Source organism: Oncorhynchus masou, chromosome 21 (assembly GCF_036934945.1).
Source record: "Oncorhynchus masou masou isolate Uvic2021 chromosome 21, UVic_Omas_1.1, whole genome shotgun sequence".
NCBI classification, from domain to species: domain Eukaryota; kingdom Metazoa; phylum Chordata; class Actinopteri; order Salmoniformes; family Salmonidae; genus Oncorhynchus; species Oncorhynchus masou.
The window spans coordinates 11,214,487-11,238,295 of record NC_088232.1 but is presented as its reverse complement, the minus strand read 5'-3'; the positions used below and the strand labels follow the sequence as shown (position 1 = coordinate 11,238,295).

Sequence of the window (23,809 nt, the reverse complement as noted above, 5' to 3'; positions counted from 1 at the left end):
GGTAGATAATGCGGTCTGCATTTGATTGTGAGGAATTCTAAATCAGGTGAACAGAAGGATTTGAGTTCCTGTATGTTTCTGTGATCACACCACGTCTCGTGAGCCATAAGGCATACGCCCCCGCCCCTCTTCTTACCAGAAAGGTGTTTGTTTCTGTCGGCGCGATGCGTGGAGAAACCCGCTGGCTGCACCGCCACCGAGAGCGTCTCTCCAGTGAGCCATGTTTCCGTGAAGCAAAGAACGTTACAGTCTCTGATGTCCCTCTGGAATGCTACCCTTGCTCGGATTTCATCAACCTTGTTGTCAAGAGACTGGACATTGGCGAGAAGAATGCTAGGAAGTGGGGCACGATGTGCCCGTCTACGTAGTCTGACCAGAAGACCGCCTCGTTTCCCTCTTTTACGAAGTCGTTTTTTTGGGTCGCCGGCTGGAATCCATTCCGTTGTCCTGGTTGAAAGGCAGAACACAGGTTCCGCTTCGCGAAAGTCATATTCTTGGTCGTACTGATGGTGAGTTGACGCTGATCTTATATTCAGTAGTTCTTCTCGACTGTATGTAATGAAACCTAAGATGACCTGGGGTACTAATGTAAGAAATAACACACAAAAAAAACAAAAAACTGCATAGTTTCCTAGGAACGCGAAGCGAGGCTGTATCAGCTGGTGTAATGAAAACAGATGACAGCAATTCTTAAGAGCTTTAATAGTAGCATTGTCCTTTTTGAGCATGTCTGTATGAAAATGTCAATCACCATTGACAATAAACTTTGATTTACCAAAATTGCCGTTCAGGTCCCCTGCCCCTATCCCAGTTTTGCTCCACGTCCATTCGGCACAACAGACCGTCTTGTCTGGGGCCTCCCTCTGCATCCTCTCCTGGTCGCTGCGCTCGGAGAGCAGAGAGAAGCAGGAGGATGAGGTTGGTTGCCATGATCAAAGTCAGCAAATTCTCTATTCATTATTCATACCTGAAAGAGAGGGCTCCTACCCTTCTGCCCTTCTCCATTGTAGCATGCCGCTGCTCCAATGGATTTATCGCAAGAAAATGGGCCAGGGCATTGATGAACATTTCCAGACAGTAACAGGCATAGGGTAATTATGAGGTTTCCACCATCAATTTTGGAGTTTATCTCTGACCTTAATCGCCCTTTTGTAGGGACTGTGGCAATTGGGATGTACGAACATGTTAATAGGGTGTATTTCCCTATTGCCAAAATTCTTTGTGCCAATCTTGTCATGGAGCCTGATCTTCTGATTTAAAACCGCATCCCTTCTCGAAACTTTCCAGCTGCCATCTTGGATGTCGATCATGTATTTCCGGACTTATAGATATGTTTGTCCTGTATATCCAATGACCACATGAGTTGCCTGTACAGCACCATAACAGATCTGGGACCAGGCTATATATTCACCACCATTTGGAAAAGGTTTATCAAATAAATTCAATGTGATGTTTAGGCTTTGCATCTGATATATGTAAGCAAGTGTTGCCCTCACCTACATTGCAGGTGTTGAGTGACAGGCGTATAGACATGCTTGCAATTCTCAATTTCGACCACATGGGGTCACTATAATACAAATTCAGCTACCGTTCTACCTGTGGGCTATATACAGCACATCATACCCTGTAAAGGTGTCTGCATCACAGGAGGTTGGTGGCACATTAATCGGGGACAACGGGCCCATGGGAATGGCTGGAACGAAATATGTGGAATGGTATCAAATACAAAATCAAACCAAATACCATTTGATGCCAATCCATTCACTCAGTTCCAGCCATTATTACGAGCCGTTCTGCCCGAAGCAGCCTCCTGTGGTCTGCATATTAGGTTCCCTTGAAAAACGAGAACAACGTGGCAACAGTACTGTTTGTCCATCTTGAGACGCCGTGGAATTCAAGTAAGATATAATAAATCTGTCATTCATTTTCATGTTTTTGCGGAGGAGATCTAAGTCGCACCATTTTACATCTAACTACGATGTTTGGTGCAGGTGTTTCTCAAGTGAAAAAACGTGATTGACAACGAAGATTTAATTGAAGAATCCCTACTGTTGACCAATCGCCGACAGAAGGGGAGTAGACTTCGGCTATCAGACTTCGGCTTACCTTAAAACTCTTGCCGTCGAGCAAAAAGAGAAAAAAACGTCACAAAATGTTGTCATAATACATGTACAAACTGTTTCCAGACTGTTCCGGGTGGGAAGCATGCAGATGCCTTAACAGTACCACAAACCAAATGGTATGCTAGCTAACCTAAAGGATAACACACGAGTAATATTCTTTTGTGCACAACCACTTTACAGTTCAGACATAATACACTCGCGATACCGAATGCTCAGATAAATTCAACAAAAACACATTAAACGCTGCTCATGTATTCAAAGCCACGCTTCTAACTATAATGTCAATAATACGTGCCCAATCAATCAAACCAATGACATTAGACGTTATGACTTTTTCAATATTCCCCCTCAAAATATATTGCCTGCTTGTTAGTATGTAACTTAAACAAGGTGGCAGGTAGCCTAGCGGTTAAGAACGACGGGCCAGTAACCAAACGTTTGTGGGTTTGAATTGCAGAGAAAGGCACTTCATTCTAGTTGCTCTGGATAAGAGCATCTGCTAAAGTCCAAGTATTGTCAGTACAACAATAAACGGCAAGTAGCCTAGTGGTTAGAGTGTTGGACTATTAATCGTAAAGGCTTGCGAGATCATATCCCACAAGGTAAAAATCTGTTGTTCTGCCCCTGAACATGGCAGTTAACCCACTGTTCCTAGGCCGTCATTGAAAATATGAATTTGTTCTTAACTGACTTGCCTAGTTAAATAAAGGTAAAATTTAAAAAAAACAGTCCCTCTGAAATTTCACAGTATGTGCCGGGGCCCTTATTCATAAAGTCTGTCTGAGTGTTGTCTATGGTAAGTTTAGCCTTTTAGATCATAATGAATAAGATGACAAGGACATTGGGGAGGTGATCCTAGATCAGCACTCCTACTCTGAGATGGGCACAGCTCTAAAATTACATCCACTTTTAGCAGTTATCCGTCTACGGTGTATTTATAGTCATTGGCCACTAGGTGACAGTCTTTAGTCATATTTCTCGAAGCAGCAGAAACCATTCTGGAATATACCATTCTGGAATATACCATTCTGGAATATACCATTCTGGAATATCCATGCTAGTAATAATATTTAGGAACATCCTTGTAAATGATGTACTCCTCCAGTGCTGGCAGTGTGTGTATTGAAAGGGAAGTTAAATTAAAGACCACCTACAGAGATGAATGAAAACAGCAGGGTTGCATGGCACCCTATTCCCTATATAGTGCTCATAGGGCTCTGATCAAAAGCAGTACACTAGATAGGACACACACAATAATGCACACCGACTTCTCTGCTGAGGTGGCATTTTGTTTTAAAGCTTGTAAATGACCTGACCTCAGAGTAATCCTTTGTTCAAACAGCGACGTTTGAGCGATGCTCATCCGTACGCAGGTGGATTTAGTCACCTGTCGAAGTATCTGTCAATAACATCATCACAAAGAAAATAACAGACAATATGCACGTGTGGTATCGCAGGCTGTGCTGGTGAATCAAAAGACTGAAGGGATGAATGTGGGAAAGTCAGTCACACACACCTGAGGTGGGAAACGGAAGTGTGTGCATGTGCCTGTGTGTGGGTTGTGCGTGTGTGGGTGTGTCTCTGTGTGTGTGCGTGTGTTAGTACGCCTGTGTGACTCTCTCCCTTTGCAAATGTTAGCTGAATAATTCATGGTCTGATATAATCGTCGGCTGCGGTTGCAGGTAAGCAATTCATCATGTTGTATGTAATTAAAAGGGTGTCAAAAAAAATGTGTTGTGAGTGCCGAGGCAACAGAGACAACCCAAGCAGTTTGTCGAAAAAGAAGGCAAAAGTCTCTCTGAATCCATGAGTGTATATCACTGGACGGTTTCAGTGGTAATGTTAGTCAGTGGCATTCACTGTTCTGTCTATCTGTGCAAGCCCACGGGTGTATCGTACAGTGGAGTAGATCAAGTTCAAAGTACTCTGTACAACTGTCAAACACTCAGACGTGTTCACCTGAAAAGTGTGTCAACACAATACAAGAATCCGTTTCAAATACGCCTTGCCAAAACGGTTGCCCTTTTTTTGGAAAACACATGGAGACAAGGCTAATACCTGTGATGTAGCCACAGAGCACAGAGACGAGGCAGCGGTCATCAAAGAGAGGACGGGAAGGAAAGGTACCCACCTGGGCAACAGCCTTAGAAATACGTCCCAGCCAGACCCACAGTCTTGCAGACTCCATAGAACTCCATACAACGCTTCCCGACTTTTATCATGGGGCTGGGGAGAGCGAAATAGGTTATGGTACTCACGTCAAACTCGTTGAGGGCCGCGGCCAGCTCGCCGATGCCAGCGTGGCCGTGCTTCTCGTCGCCGGGCGAGGTGGCCTGAGCGGCACTGCTGATGCCCCCGATGGCCTCCTGCACCTGCTTGAAGACGTAGTCGCGGTTGGCGCGCGTGGCCGCCACGTCCGGGTGGCGCAGGAAGGCCTGCGAGGCCGTGTAGAGCATGGTGGCGTTCTTCTTCAGGGCGCCGCGCGCAGCCGCCATTTCGTCCCGGCACTGGGGGTCTTTCAGCTCCTAAAGACGAGATGGGGGAGTTAGGAAATGTTATATACTGGTCAGGAAATGTTATATATTGGTCAGGAAATGTTATATACTGGTCAGGAAATGCTATATACCGGTTAGGAAATGTTGTATACTGGTTAGGAAATGTCTACTGTTTAGGAAATGTTATATACTGGTTAGGAATGCTATATAACGGTTAGGAAATGTTATATACTGGTCAGGAAATGCTATTTACCGGTTAGGAAATGTAGTATACTGGTTAGGAAATGTATACTGTTTAAGAAATGTTATATACTGGTTAGTTCATGTATACTGTTAAGGAAATGTTATATACTGGTTAGAAAATGTATACTGTTTAGGAAATGTTATACACTGAGTATACAAAACATTAAGGACACCTGCTCTTTCCATGACAAAGACTGACCAGGTGAATCCAGGTGAAAGCTACGATCCCTTATTGATGTCACTTGATAAAACCACTTCAATCAGTGTAGACGAACGGGAGGAGACAAGTTAAAGATGGATTTTTAAGCCTTGAGACAATATAGACATGGATTGTGAGGGTTAATGGCATGACTAAAGGAACAGGGTATGGTAGTAGGTGTCAGACCAGTTTGCATCAAGAAATGCAACACTGCTGGGTTTTTCACGCTCAACAGTTTCCCCGTGTGTATCAAGAACGGTCCACCACCCCAAAGGACATCCAGCCAAACTGACACAACTGTGTGAAGCATTGGAGTCAACGTGGGCCAGCATCCCTATGGAACGCTTTCCAATTAAGGCTGTTCTGCTGCCAAAATGGAGGGTGCGACTCAATATTAGAGCAGTGTTTCTAATGTTTGTTACACTCAGTGTATATTGGTTAGGAAAGGTTGTCTACAGCTCAGAAAATGTTATAAATCGGTCAGGAAAATGTGATATACTGGTTAGGAAATGTTATATTGCTTAGGAAACGTATACGTGTTAAGACATGCTACACATACTCAGGCCAGACGTCAGCACAGGTTATATAGTAAACCTGCAGAATTATACTAACATACATAACTTATTTGACTCTTGTTTTGTAGCAGTATTGGAATTGATTTGAAAAGTTTGAGGTACTGAAACTTTGTTCAAAGGGTAACTTTGCTCGAAATCATTTAGAGAGGATTTGACATCTGGTCTGACTCTCGAGATACAATCCGAACGAAGGCTGAATATTTAATTAAACTCACTCAAATGAATCGTCACATACCATTATTGTGGGCAAGAGATATGTGTCGATTGAAAGTTGAACCTTGAGGCTTTCAATTGCACGGGCTTCCTTCGATATGTCTACTCATATTCTCTATTCAAACATCATAAAGCCTTGATAGGCAGACCTTCTTGATATGAAGAAAGTTATTTTATGTCAAGTCGGTCCCCTTGAACAGCCCACCTTGCGTGACCCAACAGCTCGACTGAGTGCACAACACATTATTTATTACAGATTTCCTGTCAAAACTCTACCTATGCATTATTAAGTGTTCTCATGTAACACTTCCTATTTAATTCGAAGAAAGGTTTAAAAAAAAACTTTAAAAAAGCATTCCCTCAACGATGTGCCACTTCCAAAAAGTACCCAAACTTAGTGGAGCTTTAAGAAAGCACTCAAAGACATATTCCCTGAATTCAAAATGATTATTCCATGGTCATGTTTAAGAGGCATTTCCAGCGGCGGAGAGATGTGAGGCAATCAACTGAGAGACAGCAGCTCAACACTTTCAGCATGTGTCCCAAATCACACCCTATTCCCTGTATGGGGGATGGGGTGCGGCCGGGCTTCACTCTGGTCAGAGAGGTCCGTGATCTGCCCGTCACAGGGAAACATCACTCCGGGGGTGTCTGCCTGCTTGTCAGGGACCAGTGGTGTAAATCGATCCTGGTAAGAGAGAGACTCTGTGCCCCAGACATTGAACTGCTGTCTGTGTCACTGCGACCTTACGATCTGCCCAGTGAGTTCCCCCAATTGTTTGTTACCGTTGTGTACATTCAAGGGAGAAGGGAGGGAGAAACCCACAGTTAAAACTACTTCAGGCCAACCTACTGTCGGCTCCTGGAGAGGGAGAAACCCACAGTTAAAACTGTCCAGATTTGGAACGACAACAATATCACTTGTCTCCTGGGTACTATGTGGGAGGTATTTGGTCTCCAGGGGGTGGTTTGACTATACTATGTGGGAGGTATTTGGTCTCCAAGGGGGTGGTTTGACTGTACTATGTGGGAGGTATTTGGTCTCCAGGGGGTGGTTAGACTGTACTATGTGAGAGGTATTTGGTCTCCAGGGGGTGTTTTGACTGTACTGTGTGGGAGGAATTTGGTCTCCAGGGGGTGTTTTGACTGTACTATGTGGGAGGGATTTGGTCTTCAGGGGGTGTTTTGACTGTACTACGTGGGAGGTATTTGGTCTCCAGGTGGTGGTTTGACTGTACTATGTGGGAGGAATTTGGTCTTCAGGGGGTGGTTTGACTGTACTGTGTGGGAGGGATTTGGTCTCCAGGGGGTGTTTTGACTGTACTACGTGGGAGGTATTTGGTCTCCAGGGGGTGGTTTGACTGTACTATGTGGGAGGAATTTGGTCTTCAGGGGGTGGTTTGACTGTACTATGTGGGAGGTATTTGGTCTCCAGGGGGGTGGTTTGACTGTACTATGTGGGAGGTATTTGGTCTCCAGGGGGTGTTTTGACTGTACTGTGTGGGAGGGATTTGGTCTCCAGGGGGTGGTTTGACTGTACTACGTGGGAGGTATTTGGTCTCCAGGGGGTGGTTTGACTGTACTATGTGGGAGGTATTTGGTCTCCAGGGGGTGGTTTGACTGTACTATGTGGGAGGAATTTGGTCTTCAGGGGGTGGTTTGACTGTACTGTGTGGGAGGGATTTGGTCTCCAGGGGGTGTTTTGACTGTACTACGTGGGAGGTATTTGGTCTCCAGGGGGTGGTTTGACTGTACTATGTGGGAGGAATTTGGTCTTCAGGGGGTGGTTTGACTGTACTATGTGGGAGGTATTTGGTCTCCAGGGGGGTGGTTTGACTGTACTATGTGGGAGGTATTTGGTCTCCAGGGGTGTTTTGACTGTACTGTGTGGGAGGGATTTGGTCTCCAGGGGGTGGTTTGACTGTACTACGTGGGAGGTATTTGGTCTCCAGGGGGTGGTTTGACTGTACTATGTGGGAGGTATTTGGTCTCCAGGGGGTGGTTTGACTGTACTATGTGGGAGGAATTTGGTCTTCAGGGGGTGGTTTGACTGTACTGTGTGGGAGGGATTTGGTCTCCAGGGGGTGTTTTGACTGTACTACGTGGGAGGTATTTGGTCTCCAGGGGGTGGTTTGACTGTACTATGTGGGAGGAATTTGGTCTTCAGGGGGTGGTTTGACTGTACTATGTGGGAGGTATTTGGTCTCCAGGGGGGTGGTTTGACTGTACTATGTGGGAGGTATTTGGTCTCCAGGGGGTGTTTTGACTGTACTGTGTGGGAGGAATTTGGTCTTCAGGGGGTGGTTTGACTGTACTATGTGGGAGGTATTTGGTCTCCAGGGGGTGGTTTGACTGTACTATGTGCGAGGTATTTGGTCTCCAGGGGGTGGTTTGACTGTACTATGTAAGAGGTATTTGTTCTCCAGGTGGTGGTTAGACTGTACTATGTGGTAGGTATTTGGTCTCCAGGGGGTGTTTTGACTGTACTATGTGGCAGGTATTTGGTCTCCAGGGGGTGGTTAGACTGTACTATGTGGGAGGTATTTGGTCTCCAGGGGGTGGTTAGACTGTACTATGTGGGAGGTATGAGAACAACAGCTCGGATCTTGATGAACTCAGATGTTTCAGACTATGTAAACTTCTGTGTTGAGTCAGTTGTGCCCACTGAAACCCGTAAAAGCTTCCCTAATAATAAGCCTTGGGTATCAACAAAAATCTTAAATCACTACTTAATAGTAAGAAGGCAGTTCATGCTGAGGGTGATAGACAGGCTTTAAGAGATGTACAACGTGAGATCAAAAGACAGATACTAGTGGACAAGGAGGCATACAAGCAAAGGGTGGAGAGAACCCTCTCCTCAGGAAACTCATGGGTGGCCTGGCAAGGAATTAAATCCATGGCAAACGCTCCCAACATACAGTCTGCAGGGGGAAAAACAATGCTGTCCTTGGGAGACATGAGGGCCAGAACATGGTTATTAATAAACTGAATGTTTTCTACTCAAGATTTGAAAGCAGACAACTTTGTGTCGGAGGTAAAAAACAAACAAATGGAAGCATCATTACAAACAAATGTTTTGAAGTTGTTCAGGGGATGTAACGCACACAAAAGCCCAGGCCCAGACAAGTGGACAGGTGCTAAAGCACTGTGCTAAACAATTGGCTGGTGTTTTTATAGACATTTTCCAATCCTCCCTCAAAAAACTCAATAATTATAGCAATTCCTAAAGCATCTCATCCCTCTGTGCTGAATGACTACCGCCATGTCTCCTTGACATCCTTAGTCATGAAACGCCTTGAGAAAATGATGAAAAGTCATGTTCTCAGTGCCACCGAGAATCTCCTCGACTCGTTTCAGTTTTCCTATCAGCCCAGCAGAGGAGTTGATGATGCCATTCTTACTCTCCTCAACATGGTCTATAGACATCTAGAGCCACATCCAATTTCTGTTTGTTCTGTTTGTTGACTTTTCTTCTGCCTTCAACACAATCCAGCCTTACATTCTGGCACAGAGACTCTTTCGGGACTTCTCCTTAAATGGGGGGCTAGTTTTGTGGTGGTTGGACTGAGCCAGCGATCAAAAGTAGGTCCCCACGTGTCGGACATACACCAACACAGGCGCTCCTCAGGGATGTGTTTTGTCCCCACTCCTGTACATCTTGTACACTAATACTTGTACTAGTTCCCATCCTGACAGACACCTCGTTAAGTTCGCTGATGACACAGCCTTGATCAGCCTGTTGCATGATGACGAGGAACATCATGGCCCGGTCCTAATTGACTTTGTAGAGTGGTGTGAGGAATCACACTTGGTCCTCAATACCAATAAGACCAAAGGGATGTTCGTAGACTTCAGGAAGCGTACAACACCGACCTCTGCAACATCGATCAGAGGTCAGAACATAGAGATTATAGAGGAATACAAATATCTGTGTCCTCTTGGACAATAAGCTTCAGTGGAGTAAATGTACAGACCTGATCTACAAAAAGGGTCAACAGAGACTGTACATTCTCAAAAAGCTGGGATATTTTAATGAAGACTGTACTATCCTGACTCTGTTTTACAAATATTTCATTGAGAGTATTTTCACTTTTTGTATTGTTTGATGGTGTGGCAATGCCACTGTCAGCCAGAGAAATATGCTGAAAAGGATTATCACCATAGCAAGCAAGGTACTTGGAGTCAAACGGACAGGCCTGGACGATATCTTTAAGGTCAGGGCCCTCCGCAAGGCTCACAAAATCATTTTAGACCCAAGCCACCCCCTGTGCCCGGACTTTGAACGGCAGGGAAAACAGAGACTGCGCCAGGTGTGATATCCCTCCGAAATATCACAGCTCAGGCTAATGTTTCTATGGGACCCAGTAAGGCCAGCAGGCTAGTCTCTTTTTATTGTTACGTAACTATTATGAAAGTTGTATTGTCAATCTTGTTTTGTATTTAAACACCACTTTAAACGTCTACATGACACGGCAACAATATTTCCCCGAGGGGACAATAAAGTCAGGAAAGTATATAGTGCACTACTTTTGACCAGAACTCTATGGGCCCTTGCTCAAAAGTAGTGTGCCTTTTGGGACGCAGCCTCAGTCATTCCTCAGTCAGAAACGGCGTGCTATGGCACAGTCACGGATACAGCTCAGCACTTAAACATGTTTTTAGAGAAGGCGTTCAGTTATGACCGAGAGCCCAGCTCGGTGTTGAGAGTCGATTCCCCCCCTCCCAAGGCTAGCGATAGAGGCAGTGGTGTGATGTAGTGCCATGACTGTGTCTGCTTGCTCTGTGCGTGTGCGATGTCCTGCTATGATAGAGAATCAGTGTTCTTGCTGTGTCTTTGGTAAGAGCCGAAGGGCTCTCTGTCTCGATCGGTTTTTAATGCGTCTGCCTCGCTACTGGTTTCCTCTTTAAACTTCCCCTGGCTGGACCTAATCGTCTCGAGGTTTAACACATCACTGATGATTAGAGGTACAGGTGCTGGAGGTACAGGTGTGTGTGTGTGTCTGTGCGTATGTGTGTGTGAGCAGTCTCCTGCAAAGCTTGGTTTCCCATTTATCTGTGATACGAGCTCAAGGAGCCTGGTGTGGAGTATGACATATTTAACTATTACCTGCTAGTGTGAGTGTGTTTGTGTTACCTGCTGTCTGCGGGCAGCCACATAGTTGAGCTTCACCATCTCCTTGCCAAACTCTTTGAAGCGGTTGGCAAGGTCCTGCTCGTTGGTGGCATTCTTCACTGCCTCCAGGGCCTCCTCCACCTGTCATATACACACACACACACGCGTGCACACACACACACAAAACCATGGAGACACAGATATTTAACATTTGCAAAGAGTTTATGGACATAGCTACCTTAAGGACCAAAATTAATTTTCACTTCCTTGTAATTGCTACTAGAACATTTTTGTTTGTGGCAATTAACTTGTGAGTTTTTTTTTAATTGTCCCCTTTTAGCGATCCTCATCCCTGTATGTGCAGGTCCATTCGTATTCTAAACTACTTTCTGTAGCCATTAAGAAAGTGCAGACAATAGTATTGGAAAGAGAGAGAGAGAGAGAGAGAGAGAGAGAGAGAGAGAGAGAGTGTGTGAGAAATAACTCGTAAGTGGCCTTTGATGAGAAGCTTAGGCACAGACTGGAGTTAAGCCCCCTCTCGGCTCCCGGGGACACCCTAAATGTTCTAGAAGATGAACTGTCTGAGAGTGTGTGTGTGTGTATGTGTGTGTGTGTAGGTCTGGGCAGTTGTACCTGCACTGCACTGGATCACAATGAAAGCACTACAGCCAGAAGCAGAACTTGTGACCTGTATGTGTCCTGTTAACATATAGGCTTAATTACACTTCTATCCAAGCGGTGTGACATGTACAGTATGTGTGGTTAATACCTCCTTGTTCCTTATAGCAGGTATCCATCAGTGGACTCTGATATCATATCAGGTGCATGTGTGTGTGTGTGTGTGTGTGTGGTGTGTGTGTGTGTGTGTGCATGCGTGTGTGCCTGTGTGTGTGTGTTTGTGTGCCTGTGTGTGTGTGTGTGTGTGTGTGTGTGTGTGTGTGTGTGTGTGTGTGTGTGTGTGTGTGTGTGCTCTACTACTGAGGTTCTGGCTCATCTATATGCTAATGGACGGCCCAGGTGGAACGTAGCTCTCCCAGCGTACAGTGGTGATCATTGGTGATCAGTGGAGCTGTGGATTAGAGCATGGCATGCTGGGATATCCTGGGGAGTGGATGGGACAGGACATGGGGATGTTACTCACTGAAGGTGTCCAGAAATGCCTCTATGGATCGCCAAAGGCATGTGAACTCCTAGTGTGTTTTGATACAGTGCCCTTCCACACACTAGGTGAAGAGAAAATATGTATCCTGGATGCATCCTAAATGGCACACTATTCTCTATTTAGCACACTACTCTGACCAGGGACCTTGACTAAGAGGACACGGTGACTCTACTGACTATTCTGTAGCCTGACTATATACAGTATGTCCCTGTTGATCGCCTAAGGCATATGAAAGCCCTTGTGTTATCTTACGATTTTAAGCTACCTTGCTCTTTCACTTACAGTAAGGGAAGGGGGGTGTGTGTGTGTGTGTGTGTGTGTGTGTGTGTGTGTGTGTGTGTGTGTGTGTGTGTGTGTGTGTGTGTGTGTGTGTGTGTGTGTGTGTGTGTGTGTGTGTGTGTGTGTGTGTGTGTGTGGAATTTGGTAGAGTAGTGGTCGGCTCACCCTAAACTCTACAGGGGTTGGGAGTGTGTGTGTGTGTGTGTGTGTGCGTGTCCTGCTGGGTCTATCTACAAAAGGCCAGCTGACTTTGTAGCTGGTAGGGGAGCCTCTCTGCGGCGCGTTTCAAGATATGCAGACTAACCGACAGCGACTTCAAACAGCCTTCTTAAAGGCCACCGTCGTTCACAGCGTTTGAATAAAAGTTAAGAGGTTACTCGAGAGTAACTTAGTCAGACTTTGTATGATAGGGTCCTAGACCAAGGTTTGTACTCAGATGCATGAGTTCCACCTCAGTTTCTTAATCAAACCATTGGCAGCATGGGGTGACAACGCACAAACTTCACCATCACTTCAGAATAAATCCCATGGGATGGGGTGCATCTCAATCTCAATAGTCCAGTGTTGTCCATTCCGGACAAGACAAGGGGTGGATGCCTCTTAAGGCGATGGAGATGTGTCCCTTGTATCAGTGAAGAAGAGCAAAAGGACATAGTTATAGAGTAGTCGGTAGACTATGAGTTGCTTACGATTTTCAGGTGGGCCAGCAACCTCATGACATCGGCCATGTCGGCGAGGATGAGCAGGCGGGTGACGGCGGAGAGCAGGGCGCGGGCAGCCCTCACCATGGTGCCGCGCTTCACTGAGGAGCAAGGGTCGTCAGCAAACTCCTGGGAGGCCACGCGCATTGAATCGCCTGCAGAGGGGGATCAGGGTGAGACAGAGAGGGAGCGAGAGAGAGAGAGAGAGAGTGAGATGTGGCTGAGGTTGGAGGTGGGTCAGCAGATATATCACACCAGATAGACTTCAGTATTCAACGTTCTTCCAGGTCCCCAGGACATTGGGAGAAGCCTTCAATAGAGTCCACTAGGGGCAACATGAGCATGTATTACCATCTAGTAGGCTCGCGGCTTGCTAGGGTGTTGTGGATGGGGATATAGAGGAAGGGATAAACCACGCACTTCGGGTTCCAAGGATCGCAGGTTCAGCACAAGGCACTTAATTCATTTGTTTCTGTTTTAAACTCTTCCCAAACCTTAACCCTTCAACATGTTTTTTTGAATGACTACCTCATCTCTGTACCCACACATACAGGTCCCTCAGTTGAGCAATTTCAAACACAGATTCAACAGCAAAGACCAGGGAGGTTTTCCAATGCCTCGCAAAGAAGGGCACCTATTGGTAGCAGGCATTGGATATCCATTTGAGCATGGTGAAGTTATTCATTACAATTTGGATGGTGTATCAATACACCCAGTCACTGCAAAGATGTGGGTATCCTTCCTAACCCAATTGCCGGAGAGGAGGGAAACTTCTTAGGCTAATGGTGACTTTGCAACAGTTAATGGCTGTGATAGGAGAAAATTGAGGATGGATCAACAACATTGTAGTTACTCCACAATACTAACCTAATTGACAGAGTGAAAGCAGGAAGCCTGTACAGAATACAAATATTCCAAAACATGCAACCTGTTTGCAACAAGGGATTAGGCATTAAGGTGAAACTGCAAAAAATGTGACAAAGAAAATAACTTAATGGCCTGATTACAAAGCTTTATGTCCGGTGCAAATCCAACTCAACACATCCCTGAGTACCTCTCTTCAAGTATGGTGGTGGCTGCATCATGTTATGGGTATGCTTGAGTTTTTTAAATTATGGTTGTTTGACTGCGAGCATTTGATGAAATGCACGCAGCATCACAACTTGAGATCTCTGAAACATTCCATGAGTAGCAGTGCATTGTTTTGTCAAATAAACAAATGGCTTGCATGGACACATGGTTATGTTTTAGAATTTGAGTTTGTTTGGCATTTTGCAATGTGCTTATAACTATTGACTCCGGGGGTTGAATACTTATCAAATTAAGATATATTAGTGTTTAATTTTTCGTCAATTTTGTCTAGTGACAATTAAATCAATTTGAATTAATATCACTTTGTAACAACAAAATGTTGAAAAATGAAAAGGGGTGCGAATACTTTCTGTATTTCCATGTATCTACACCAGAATTTACGTGTTGTATTGCACATGCTTAGCATTAAGTGCAGACTTCCTAGCCTGAACTTCTCTCTGTGTGTGCAGTGTGTCGCAATCAAATCAAAGCAAATTTTATTTGTCACATACACATGGTTAGCAGATGTTAATGCGAGTGTAGCGAAATGCTTGTGCTTCCAGTTCCGACAATGCAGTAATAACCAACAAGTAATCTAACTAACAATTCCAAAACTAATTTCTTATACACAGTGTAAGGGGATCAATGTTAGTGGTTGCTGTTTAACAGTCTGATGGCCTTGAGATAGAAGTTGTTTTTCAGTCTCTCGGTCCCTGGTGCTGGTGACGTATCCCAGGAAACCATATGGAATCCATAGAGAGAACAGAGAGCAGAGGAGGAGTTGTGTTTGTGTGTTTCCCTTTATCACACTTTATCTGTACATCGTATATGTCTACCTTGGATAACAAGTATTCAGTATGACAGTTAAAATGCAAACCATCTTGGTTCATATAAGGGAAAGCCATAGTATAGTCTGAGAGTGAGTGCAGTTATTTCTGCTGGCACTAGTGGTATATCCCGCAGTGGCTCCCATGTAAACCCCAGTCTGTGGATCAAGAGAGGTAATTAGGAGTCACCTCAGACTGGCCTGATCCTAGATCTGTTTGTGTGCTGTCTTGCCAACTCTAATTGTCATGGTGACACCAGCACAAACAGATATGGGAACAGTCTAGCCTCAGACAGAGCCGAGCTTGTCTCACTAGGGAATGCTCTCTCTGTCTGAGGCCTTCTCATTCATAAACCACAGACTGATTACATTGACTGCCTCTCCTTAAAGCCCAAGGGGGGGGCATCAGTGGATTATGTCACCTGATAAAAAGTACAGATAAATCCATAGATCATACACAGAGAAGCAAGCACACACACACACACACACACACAAACACACAAACACAAACACACACACTTTTAAGTGAGTCATCATAACCGGTGACGAGGCAGGCAGTGTGTATGTGTGTGTGTGTGCGTGCGTGTGTATGTGAGTATACGTGTGTGCGTGTGTGACAGTGACAGTTTGGTGGGCTTAGTGAATCCCCGCAGTCTGAAATCAGATTCCATAATTTAATCAGGAGGAGATGAGAGGCGATAGAGGAGACGATTGGACGATAGGACTCAGAGGGTTCTAGACAAGATTATAGGTTTGATGGGGGCTCGAGCTGCACACTGTTAAAATAACCTTCAGCTTAAAGGGTTTATTGGCAAGGACGTCTCTTTCCACACAGTACTTCTGCTGGCTCCTGTTCCATTTGCCAGTCGGAATCCTCCATAAAAACAGAGTGAAAACATTAACCATCTTTTCACTTTTTCTCCAGACGCAAAACAAATAAAAATGCCACTATGATCTTCAGGCAGTGTGAACCTAAAACGGGTGAACTGGAAGTGGGCTTTCAGTTTAAAAGCTCCACGTATGGTAGTTCTTGACACTGTTCCTCGTGACTATATAACTTCAAAAGACACAAACACACGTACATTCAAAGTAGTGGTTGATCCTTCAATAAAGGACTGTTACTGTCATGAATTGGTCATCGAATAGAGAATCAGACACCATTTACGACTCTAATCTCCTAAAATAGTGCCCTGTCAGTGTCAGCAATATCCTCTCTCACTGTCCGCATCCCAAATGGCACTCCATCCCCTTTATAGTGCACTACTTTTCACTCGGGCACATTGCTGTAGTCTATACCTTATAATGGGACATAAAGTGATGTGGACTGTGGAGATTTCTGTTCCCCCTACTGGGGTGTGACTGGGTCTGCTGTCCTGTCCTATAGCTCAAGGTCAGATAGCTAGTTCTTCCTGGTCCCATTGGCAGCCAGGGATTCAGTCTGATTGATTTGTTTCCTCACGAGGAGAGAGCTTTCCCATTAACAGTGAAAGGTCAAGTGTGAAAGGCTAATTGACATCATTTGAGTCAATTGGAGGTGTACCTGTGGATGTATTTCAAGGCCTACCTTCAAACTCAGTGGCTCTTTGCTTGACATCATGGGAAAATCAAAAGAAATCAGCCAAGACCTCAGAAAATAAATTGTAGACCTCCACAAGTCTGCTTCATCCTTGGGAGCACATGTGGGACACACACACGTACACACACACACACACAATTGGGTCTCCCACACACACTCATTCACACACACCCACACACACTCATTCACATGTTAAACACATACAGACACACACACAGCCCGCTCTCTCTGGCTCGTCTGTCCACTCCCTCTTTCCCTGTCTCTCCATGTCAGTGTTCCTTCAATTCCAGTTCTCTCATTCACACTCTTTCTCCCTCACTCATGGCTTAACAAGGGCACAAGTGGAAACTTTGATCAAAGCTCAGTGAGGAATTGCACGGCCATGTGTGCCACTGATCCATTTCATGGATCTGGAATGGCTCCGCGCCAACAGTGTCAAGTCTGTCTGCAGTGCACACTATGAAATGTGGGGAAACTGTAGAGGTGAGAGCCGGATGGATGATGAATGTGTGTGCAACAGCTGCCGGTGGTAAGCCACCACTTCTCTTTCTGCTGATCTGAGTATTGAACATGCAGTACAATCCAATTCCGAATGGAGGAAAACATCACCTTCGAGCCAGGGCTCATTGAACTCCATTCAGTTGTTGAAGGGGACTTGACTTGCAGGCAGGAAAACAACTATAAGTGACTTTATAGGTGGCATTTGCCATCCTGAAAAGAAACGTTCCCAAGACGATAGATAACAGAGCACTATTTGATGAGGCGTAGTGATACACGTTGGAGATCGGCGAGGGTTGTATTGGGCCCGCAGGCTTTCGGCGTGACCTGTTTACAAATGATGGAATCACGGCCCTTCCACAAGCCTCTACAGCCTATATGGTGCTCCGACACTGCGGAGGCGGAGGTGCTACCACCCACGGACAATCAAAGGATTAATGTTGCGCGACTGTGAAGTAAACATCTCAGGATCGTTGCATTCTCCAAAACCAGGGACGGGGCACGAGCTTAATGGGTATCAATCAGAGGAATGTACGACTCTTTCCCAAGTGCACACAGGCATACGCACACACGTCTCCTTCTGCTTCTAATCCATCAAGAGAGAGAGAGGGAACGTCTGATCGCCCCATTACTCTGACCCGCCGAGCGCTTAACCACTGGGAAATGAGATTTTGGATTTTGGGATATCGGAAAGCCAAACGACAGTCCATGTTCGGTAAAACGTTCCCCAAAACTCTAGTGTGATTTAGAGGGTTTGTGTCTGCATATGATGAGTCATTGTACTTCAATTCCAAACACTTTAAAGTAAACCAAACACCAAAACAAAGCAATACAGTATTTCCTCGGATATAAAAGTCAGCAGTCATGCTAGATTTGGGTAGGTTTGTAATGGGGCCAAGGATGTGTGTGTGAAATGGTTGGTCGGCAATAGAGTCAAGGCTACAACGACGGTAGTGCATTTCCTGTATATTTCCTGCTTATTCCCTCCTGATTTCAAAAATATTTCAACAGGAATTTCTGGAAAGCCTGTGAATTTTGAGAAAGTTTTACGCGCATTGAAAAATAATACTTCCAATGCCTCGCAAAGAGGTAGATGGGGCATACATTTAAAAGCAGACATTGAATAACCCTTTAAGCATGGTGAAGTTATTACTTACACTTTGGATGGTGTATTAATAGACCCAGTCACTACAAAGATACAGGCATTCTTCCCAACTCAGTTGCTGGAGAGCAAGGAAACTGTTCAGGGATTACACCATGATGCCAATGGTGACTTTAAAACAGTTACAGAGTATAATGGCTGTGACTACAACATTGTAGTTACTCCTCAATACGAACCTAAATGACAGAGTGAAAAGAAAGAAACCTGAACAGAATACAAATATTCCAAAACTTGCATCCTGTTTGCAACAAGGCAAGAAAGTAAAACTGCAAAAAATGTAATCGTTCAGAACAGGGGAGTTAAAAAAAATAAAAAATGGAATGTAGATAAGTACAGGCAAAATCATAGAGGAAAACCTGGTTCAGTCTGCTTTCCACCAGACACTGGGAGATGAATTCACCTTACAGCAGGACAATAACCTAAAACACAACAGCAAATCTACATAGGAGTTGCTTACCAAGAAGACACAGAATGTTCCTGAGTCGCCGAGATAGAGATGTTACTTAAATCTACTTGAAAATCTATCGCAAGACCTGAAAATGGTTTTCTAGCAATGATCAACAACTAATTTGACAGAGCTCAAAGAATTTTGAAAAGAATAACGGGCAAATCAAATCAAATCCAATTTTATTTGTCAAACACACCGAATACAACAAGTATAGGTAGACCTTACAGCTTCCAAGGCCTTAACCAACAATGCAGTTTTAAGAAAAAGCAAGTGTTCACACCAATGGGGAAGCCATAGGAAAAGGAATGTTTTACTTAACCTGTTGAAACTCTGGGGGCGCTATATCATTTTTGGATAAAAAGACGTGCCCGTTTTAAGCGCAATATTTTGTCACAAAAAGATGCTCGAAGCTTTGGAAAGAAAACACTCTGACGTGTCCAGAACTGCAAAGATATTCTCTGTGCGTGCCCTAGAACGTGAGCTACAGGCAAAACCAAGATGAGACGGCATCCAGGAAATGAGCAGGATTTTTGAGGCTCTGTTTTCCATTGTCTCCTTATATGGCTGTGAATGCGAGAGGAGTAAGTCTGCCCTTTCTGTCGTTTCCCCAAGGTGTCTGCAGCATTGTGACGTATTTGTAGGCATATCATTGGAAGATTGACCATAAGAGACCACATTTACCAGGTGTCCGCCCGGTGTCCTGCGCCGAAATTGGTGCGCAAAAGTCAGCTGCAAGTATTTTTCCACAGAATTCAGAGAAGAAGGCAGGCTTCCACGAACGATATATCAATGAAGAGATATGTGAAAAAACACCTTGAGGATTGATTCCAAACAACGTTTGCCATGTTTCGGTCGATATTATGGAGTTAATTCGGAAAAAGTTTGACGTTGTAGGTGACTGAATTTTTGGTTCGTTTCGGTAGCCAAATGTGATGTACAAAATGGAGCGATTTCTCCTACACAAAGACGCTTTCAGGAAAAACTGCACATTTGCTATGTAACTGAGAGTCTCCTCATTGAAAACATCAGAAGCTCTTCAAAGGTAAATTATTTTATTTATTTGGTTATCTGGTTTTTGTGTAAATGTTGCGTGCTAAATGCTACTCAAAATGCTAAGCTAGCTTAGCATACTCTTACACAAATTAGTGAATTGCTATGGTTCAAAAGCATATTTTGAAAATCTGAGATGACAGTGTTGTTAAGAAAAGGCTAAGCTTGAGAGTAGGCGCATTATTTTCATTTTATTTGCGATTTTCAGAAATCGTTAACGTTGCGTTATGCTACTGAGCCTGAGGCTTTAGTCACGATCCCGGATCCGGGATGGGGAGTTTCAAGAGGTTTTAAAATAACAGGAACAGAGCAGCTGTAAAATAACAATAGCAAGGCTATAATTGTCAGATTAGGATAGAAAACACTTTACAATTTCCAAAACGGTCAAAATATTGTCTCTGAGTATAACAGAACTGATATTGCAGGCGAAAATCTGAGGAAAATCCAACCCAGAAGAGGCGTCTATTTTGAAAGCACCATGATCCATAGCCTGCCTTTGCTCCATTTAAAGGGAAATCAACTAGATTCCTTTTCCTTTGGCTTCTCCATGGTGTAAACAGTCTTTAGACATAGTTTCAGGCTTTTATTTTGAAAAATTAGTGCGAAAGATCACATCGTGTCATTGTATGGCTGGGTGCCAGCAGAGTTTTGCATGCGCAACAGCTTGGAGCAGCCATTTTCACTCTCTCTCCAATTGAAGAAGCTACAGTCCCGGTTGATATATTATCGATTATATATTGTAAAAACAACCTGAGGATTGATTATAAAAAACCGTTTGACATGTTTCTACTAACATTACGTATACTATTTTGAATTTTCGTCTGCGATGTCGTGACCGCTCGAGCCTGTGGATTTCTGAACATAACGCGCCAACCAAATGGAGGTATTTTGGATATAAAAATAATCTTTATGGAACAAAAGGAACATTTATTATGTAACTGGGAGTCTCGTGAGTGCAAACATCTGAAGATCATCAAAGGTAAGCAATTTAATTTATTGCTTTTCTGACTTTCGTGACCAATCTACTTGGCTGCTAGCTGATTGTAATATTTTTGTCTACTGAGAGAGATGTCCTTACATAAACGCTTGTATGCTTTCGCCGAAAAGCTTTATTGAAATCTGACACGCCAGCTGGATTAACAACAAGCTAAGCTGTGTTTTGCTATATTGCACTTGTGATTTCATGAAAATTTTATATTTTTAGTAATTTAATTTGAATTTGGCATTTTGCAATTCAGTGGTGGTTGACGAAAATGATCCCGCTAACGGGATGGGTGCATCAAGAAGTTAAAGTGGCAGCTCTACCCTTTAGCTCAGTGCGGATGTTGCCTGTAATCCATGGCTTATGGTTGGGGTATGTGTGTACAGTCACTGTGGGGATGACGTCATCAATGCACTTATTGATGAAGCCAGTGACTATGTGGGGTACTCCTCAATGCCATTGGATGAATCCCGGAACATATACCAGTCTGTGAGAGCAAAACAGTCCTGTAGTTTAGCATCTGCTTCATCTGACCACTTTTTTTATTGTCTGAGTCACGGGTGCTTCCTGCTTTAGTTTTTGCTTGCTAATGTTGCATAATCTAGGTGTGATAAACTCTTAGAGACTTACCCAGAAGAATCCACAGCTGTAATCGCTGTTAAAGGTGATTCTAAAAAGTATTGACTGCAGGGTGTGAATACATATGTAAATTAGATACTTCTGTATATCATTTTCAATACATTTGCAAAGATTACATAATGGGGTATTGTGTGTAGATGGGGAGAGAAAAATATCTATTTAATTCATTTTGAATTCAGGCTGTAACACAGTAAACTGTGGAATAAGTCAAGGGGTATGAATACTTTTCGAAGGCACTGTAACATTGGACCAGAGTTTCCATTAGCCGGTAATTTCCAGCTTTTGGCCGATAAAATGTATGAAAAGCAGCTAAATAAAATTGCCCAGGGCTGCACATCATACAGTATATCCGGATTTCAACGCTTCAGCATCATTCTCTCACTCCTTGCCCAATGCCTAACATGCACACTGCTGAGGAGAGAGAGTGAGAGAGGAGCCTTGGGCCACTGTTTGCAAAGATGGAGGCCTTTTTCATCATAGTAAAACGAAAGTGAAAGAGTATGCCCATAGTAAAAAGCCCACAAGGGGAATGTCCTCCACATAAACAAGTTTCAATATTGTAGTGGACAAAGATGTGAAAAATGTTGGCGCGGCCAAGTGCCGTGCAACTCGCTATTCAGGTAGGATGCAATTTTGAAAAAAATAAATAGTAATAATATTTATATAATTAATTTTATCATTATTATTACAGCATACCATTGTTATTATTGTTGGTGAATTTAGTGCTCAAATCTCCGACAGCTGAACCGTGAGGTGGACAATTATTATTTTAGGAAGTAAAAACGTACAAAACAATAGGCTACAGTGTGTAATTATACACATCAAAACACAGGGAAGAGTGGTTTTGTAATGTGTTAGGCGAGAGGGCTGTTTTTAAGGACGAGTAAATGTGTCTCATTTAGACAATATCCCTTGTTTATTGATGCCGATGGCTGCGTGGGTGGACAACCCAATGGGTTACACACCCAACGCATATTTTTTAGTGCAGGGTACTGGGCGGGGGGCGGCTATTGGGGACTATTTAACAGTCTGATGGTCTGCTCCAATAGAAGAGGAGAAAGTGCCAAATTCCTGAAGAAGGGCCTCCTGTCAAATGTAATGACAGTAAATAACTGAGTTATGGAAAAACCTGACAGGTATTCAAATGGAAAATTATATGTCTGCTTGGGTCCAGTGAGCCCTAAACAATGAAATTAAAGAATGCAAAAACTGTACTCTGAAGCAGATAGCCTGCTGTAAAATAGTACACTTACGCTATTCTGTACTGACATTTTATTCAGCAAGGGAATCTATCCTAATTCATTTCCAAGTTAAAAACATATCACAAGACTGATAAGCAGGGTCTGTTCAAACACAACACCTTTTCCTCCACAGCTTGATAGCTACCGTGGTAAATTGCCTACGATGAATGTACAAGACAGCGAGATTGCTAAGTGTATGCTTGAAGAGTGACTCCAGACATTGTTTGTTGGGATTGAAGAGAGGAAAAGAAGGAGGGGAATTGTCATGCAGAGAGAGAGAGAGAGAGAGAGAGAGAGAGAGTGTGAGAGAGAGAGAGAGAGAGAGAGAGGGAGATCCCTGCCAATGCTAGTGCTTTTTCATTGAGGGCCCCTGCTGGGACCCACCTGGGCAAGAGCCTTAGAAATACACCAGAGCCAGACTAAGCTTTCAGCCTGGCAGACTCCACAAAGCGCTGAGGGTTTTAACATGGGGCTGGGGTATGCGAGCGTGTGTGGAAGCGAGACAGTTAGAGCATGATAAAGCCAGGTTTACAGACGGACAAGGTGACTTAAGGCTCAGAGAGAGAAAATATCATTCAAAAGTAGGACTCTTTTTATGTTTGAAGGAAATAAAAGTACAAACATGGGGGAATATTCAAGCTGGGATACTCCCTTTAGTTCTCCAAGTTCTTCTGAAACATGAATGGGAAGGATGCAGGCGCCTTTCAAGCTCCTAATACATAATGTTACAGCAGTTTCGGATGGGAACCAGAATACACACTGGGCTCTGGAGAGCTTGCTGTCACATTCCATGGACTGTATACACCAGAAGAGTACAAGTATGGTGTCCCTGTGAGTACATTTGGCTCTCTTCATCTTGCCGTCCCATTTAATGGATTCATATATCTCTAAACACAAAAGTACAACATGGTATGGTGTCCCAGTGCAGACATACCTTGCTTGCGGACGTCCTCCACGGCGAGGATGAGTTCCTCCTTGAGATCGTGGCTGTTCTTGGCGATCTGCTCTCCCTTCTCCAGGAAGTTCTGCGTGGCCTGCTCCACGGACAGGGCCAGCACGTGGGCCTTCTTGGAGCGCCCCTTCTTCTTACTGCTGGGCCCTTTGTTGCTGGTGTTCACCAGGGTGGTCACCTGACGGACGGAGAGGGAGAGGTTAGGACGGGTACTGATGCTGTTATGTAGGACGAACGAAATTGGTTCTTTGTTATCAACTA

At 44.2% G+C, this 23,809-nt stretch overlaps 1 protein-coding gene across 3 annotated transcripts in view; it reads right to left on the bottom strand.

Annotated features, from left to right (window-relative positions):
• Positions 1 to 23,809, bottom strand: part of LOC135507809 (catenin alpha-2) — a 679,445-nt gene that overhangs the window by 513,614 nt on the left and 142,022 nt on the right. For all 3 annotated transcript variants that reach the window (XM_064927473.1, XM_064927474.1, XM_064927475.1), the window contains exons 3-6: positions 23,531 to 23,726; positions 13,092 to 13,258; positions 10,983 to 11,102; positions 4,382 to 4,648 (exon numbers count right to left, since the gene is read on the bottom strand). In XM_064927473.1, coding sequence (XP_064783545.1) covers positions 4,382 to 4,648; positions 10,983 to 11,102; positions 13,092 to 13,258; positions 23,531 to 23,726 — 750 coding nt within the window. The remainder of the gene's footprint in view (positions 1 to 4,381; positions 4,649 to 10,982; positions 11,103 to 13,091; positions 13,259 to 23,530; positions 23,727 to 23,809) is intronic.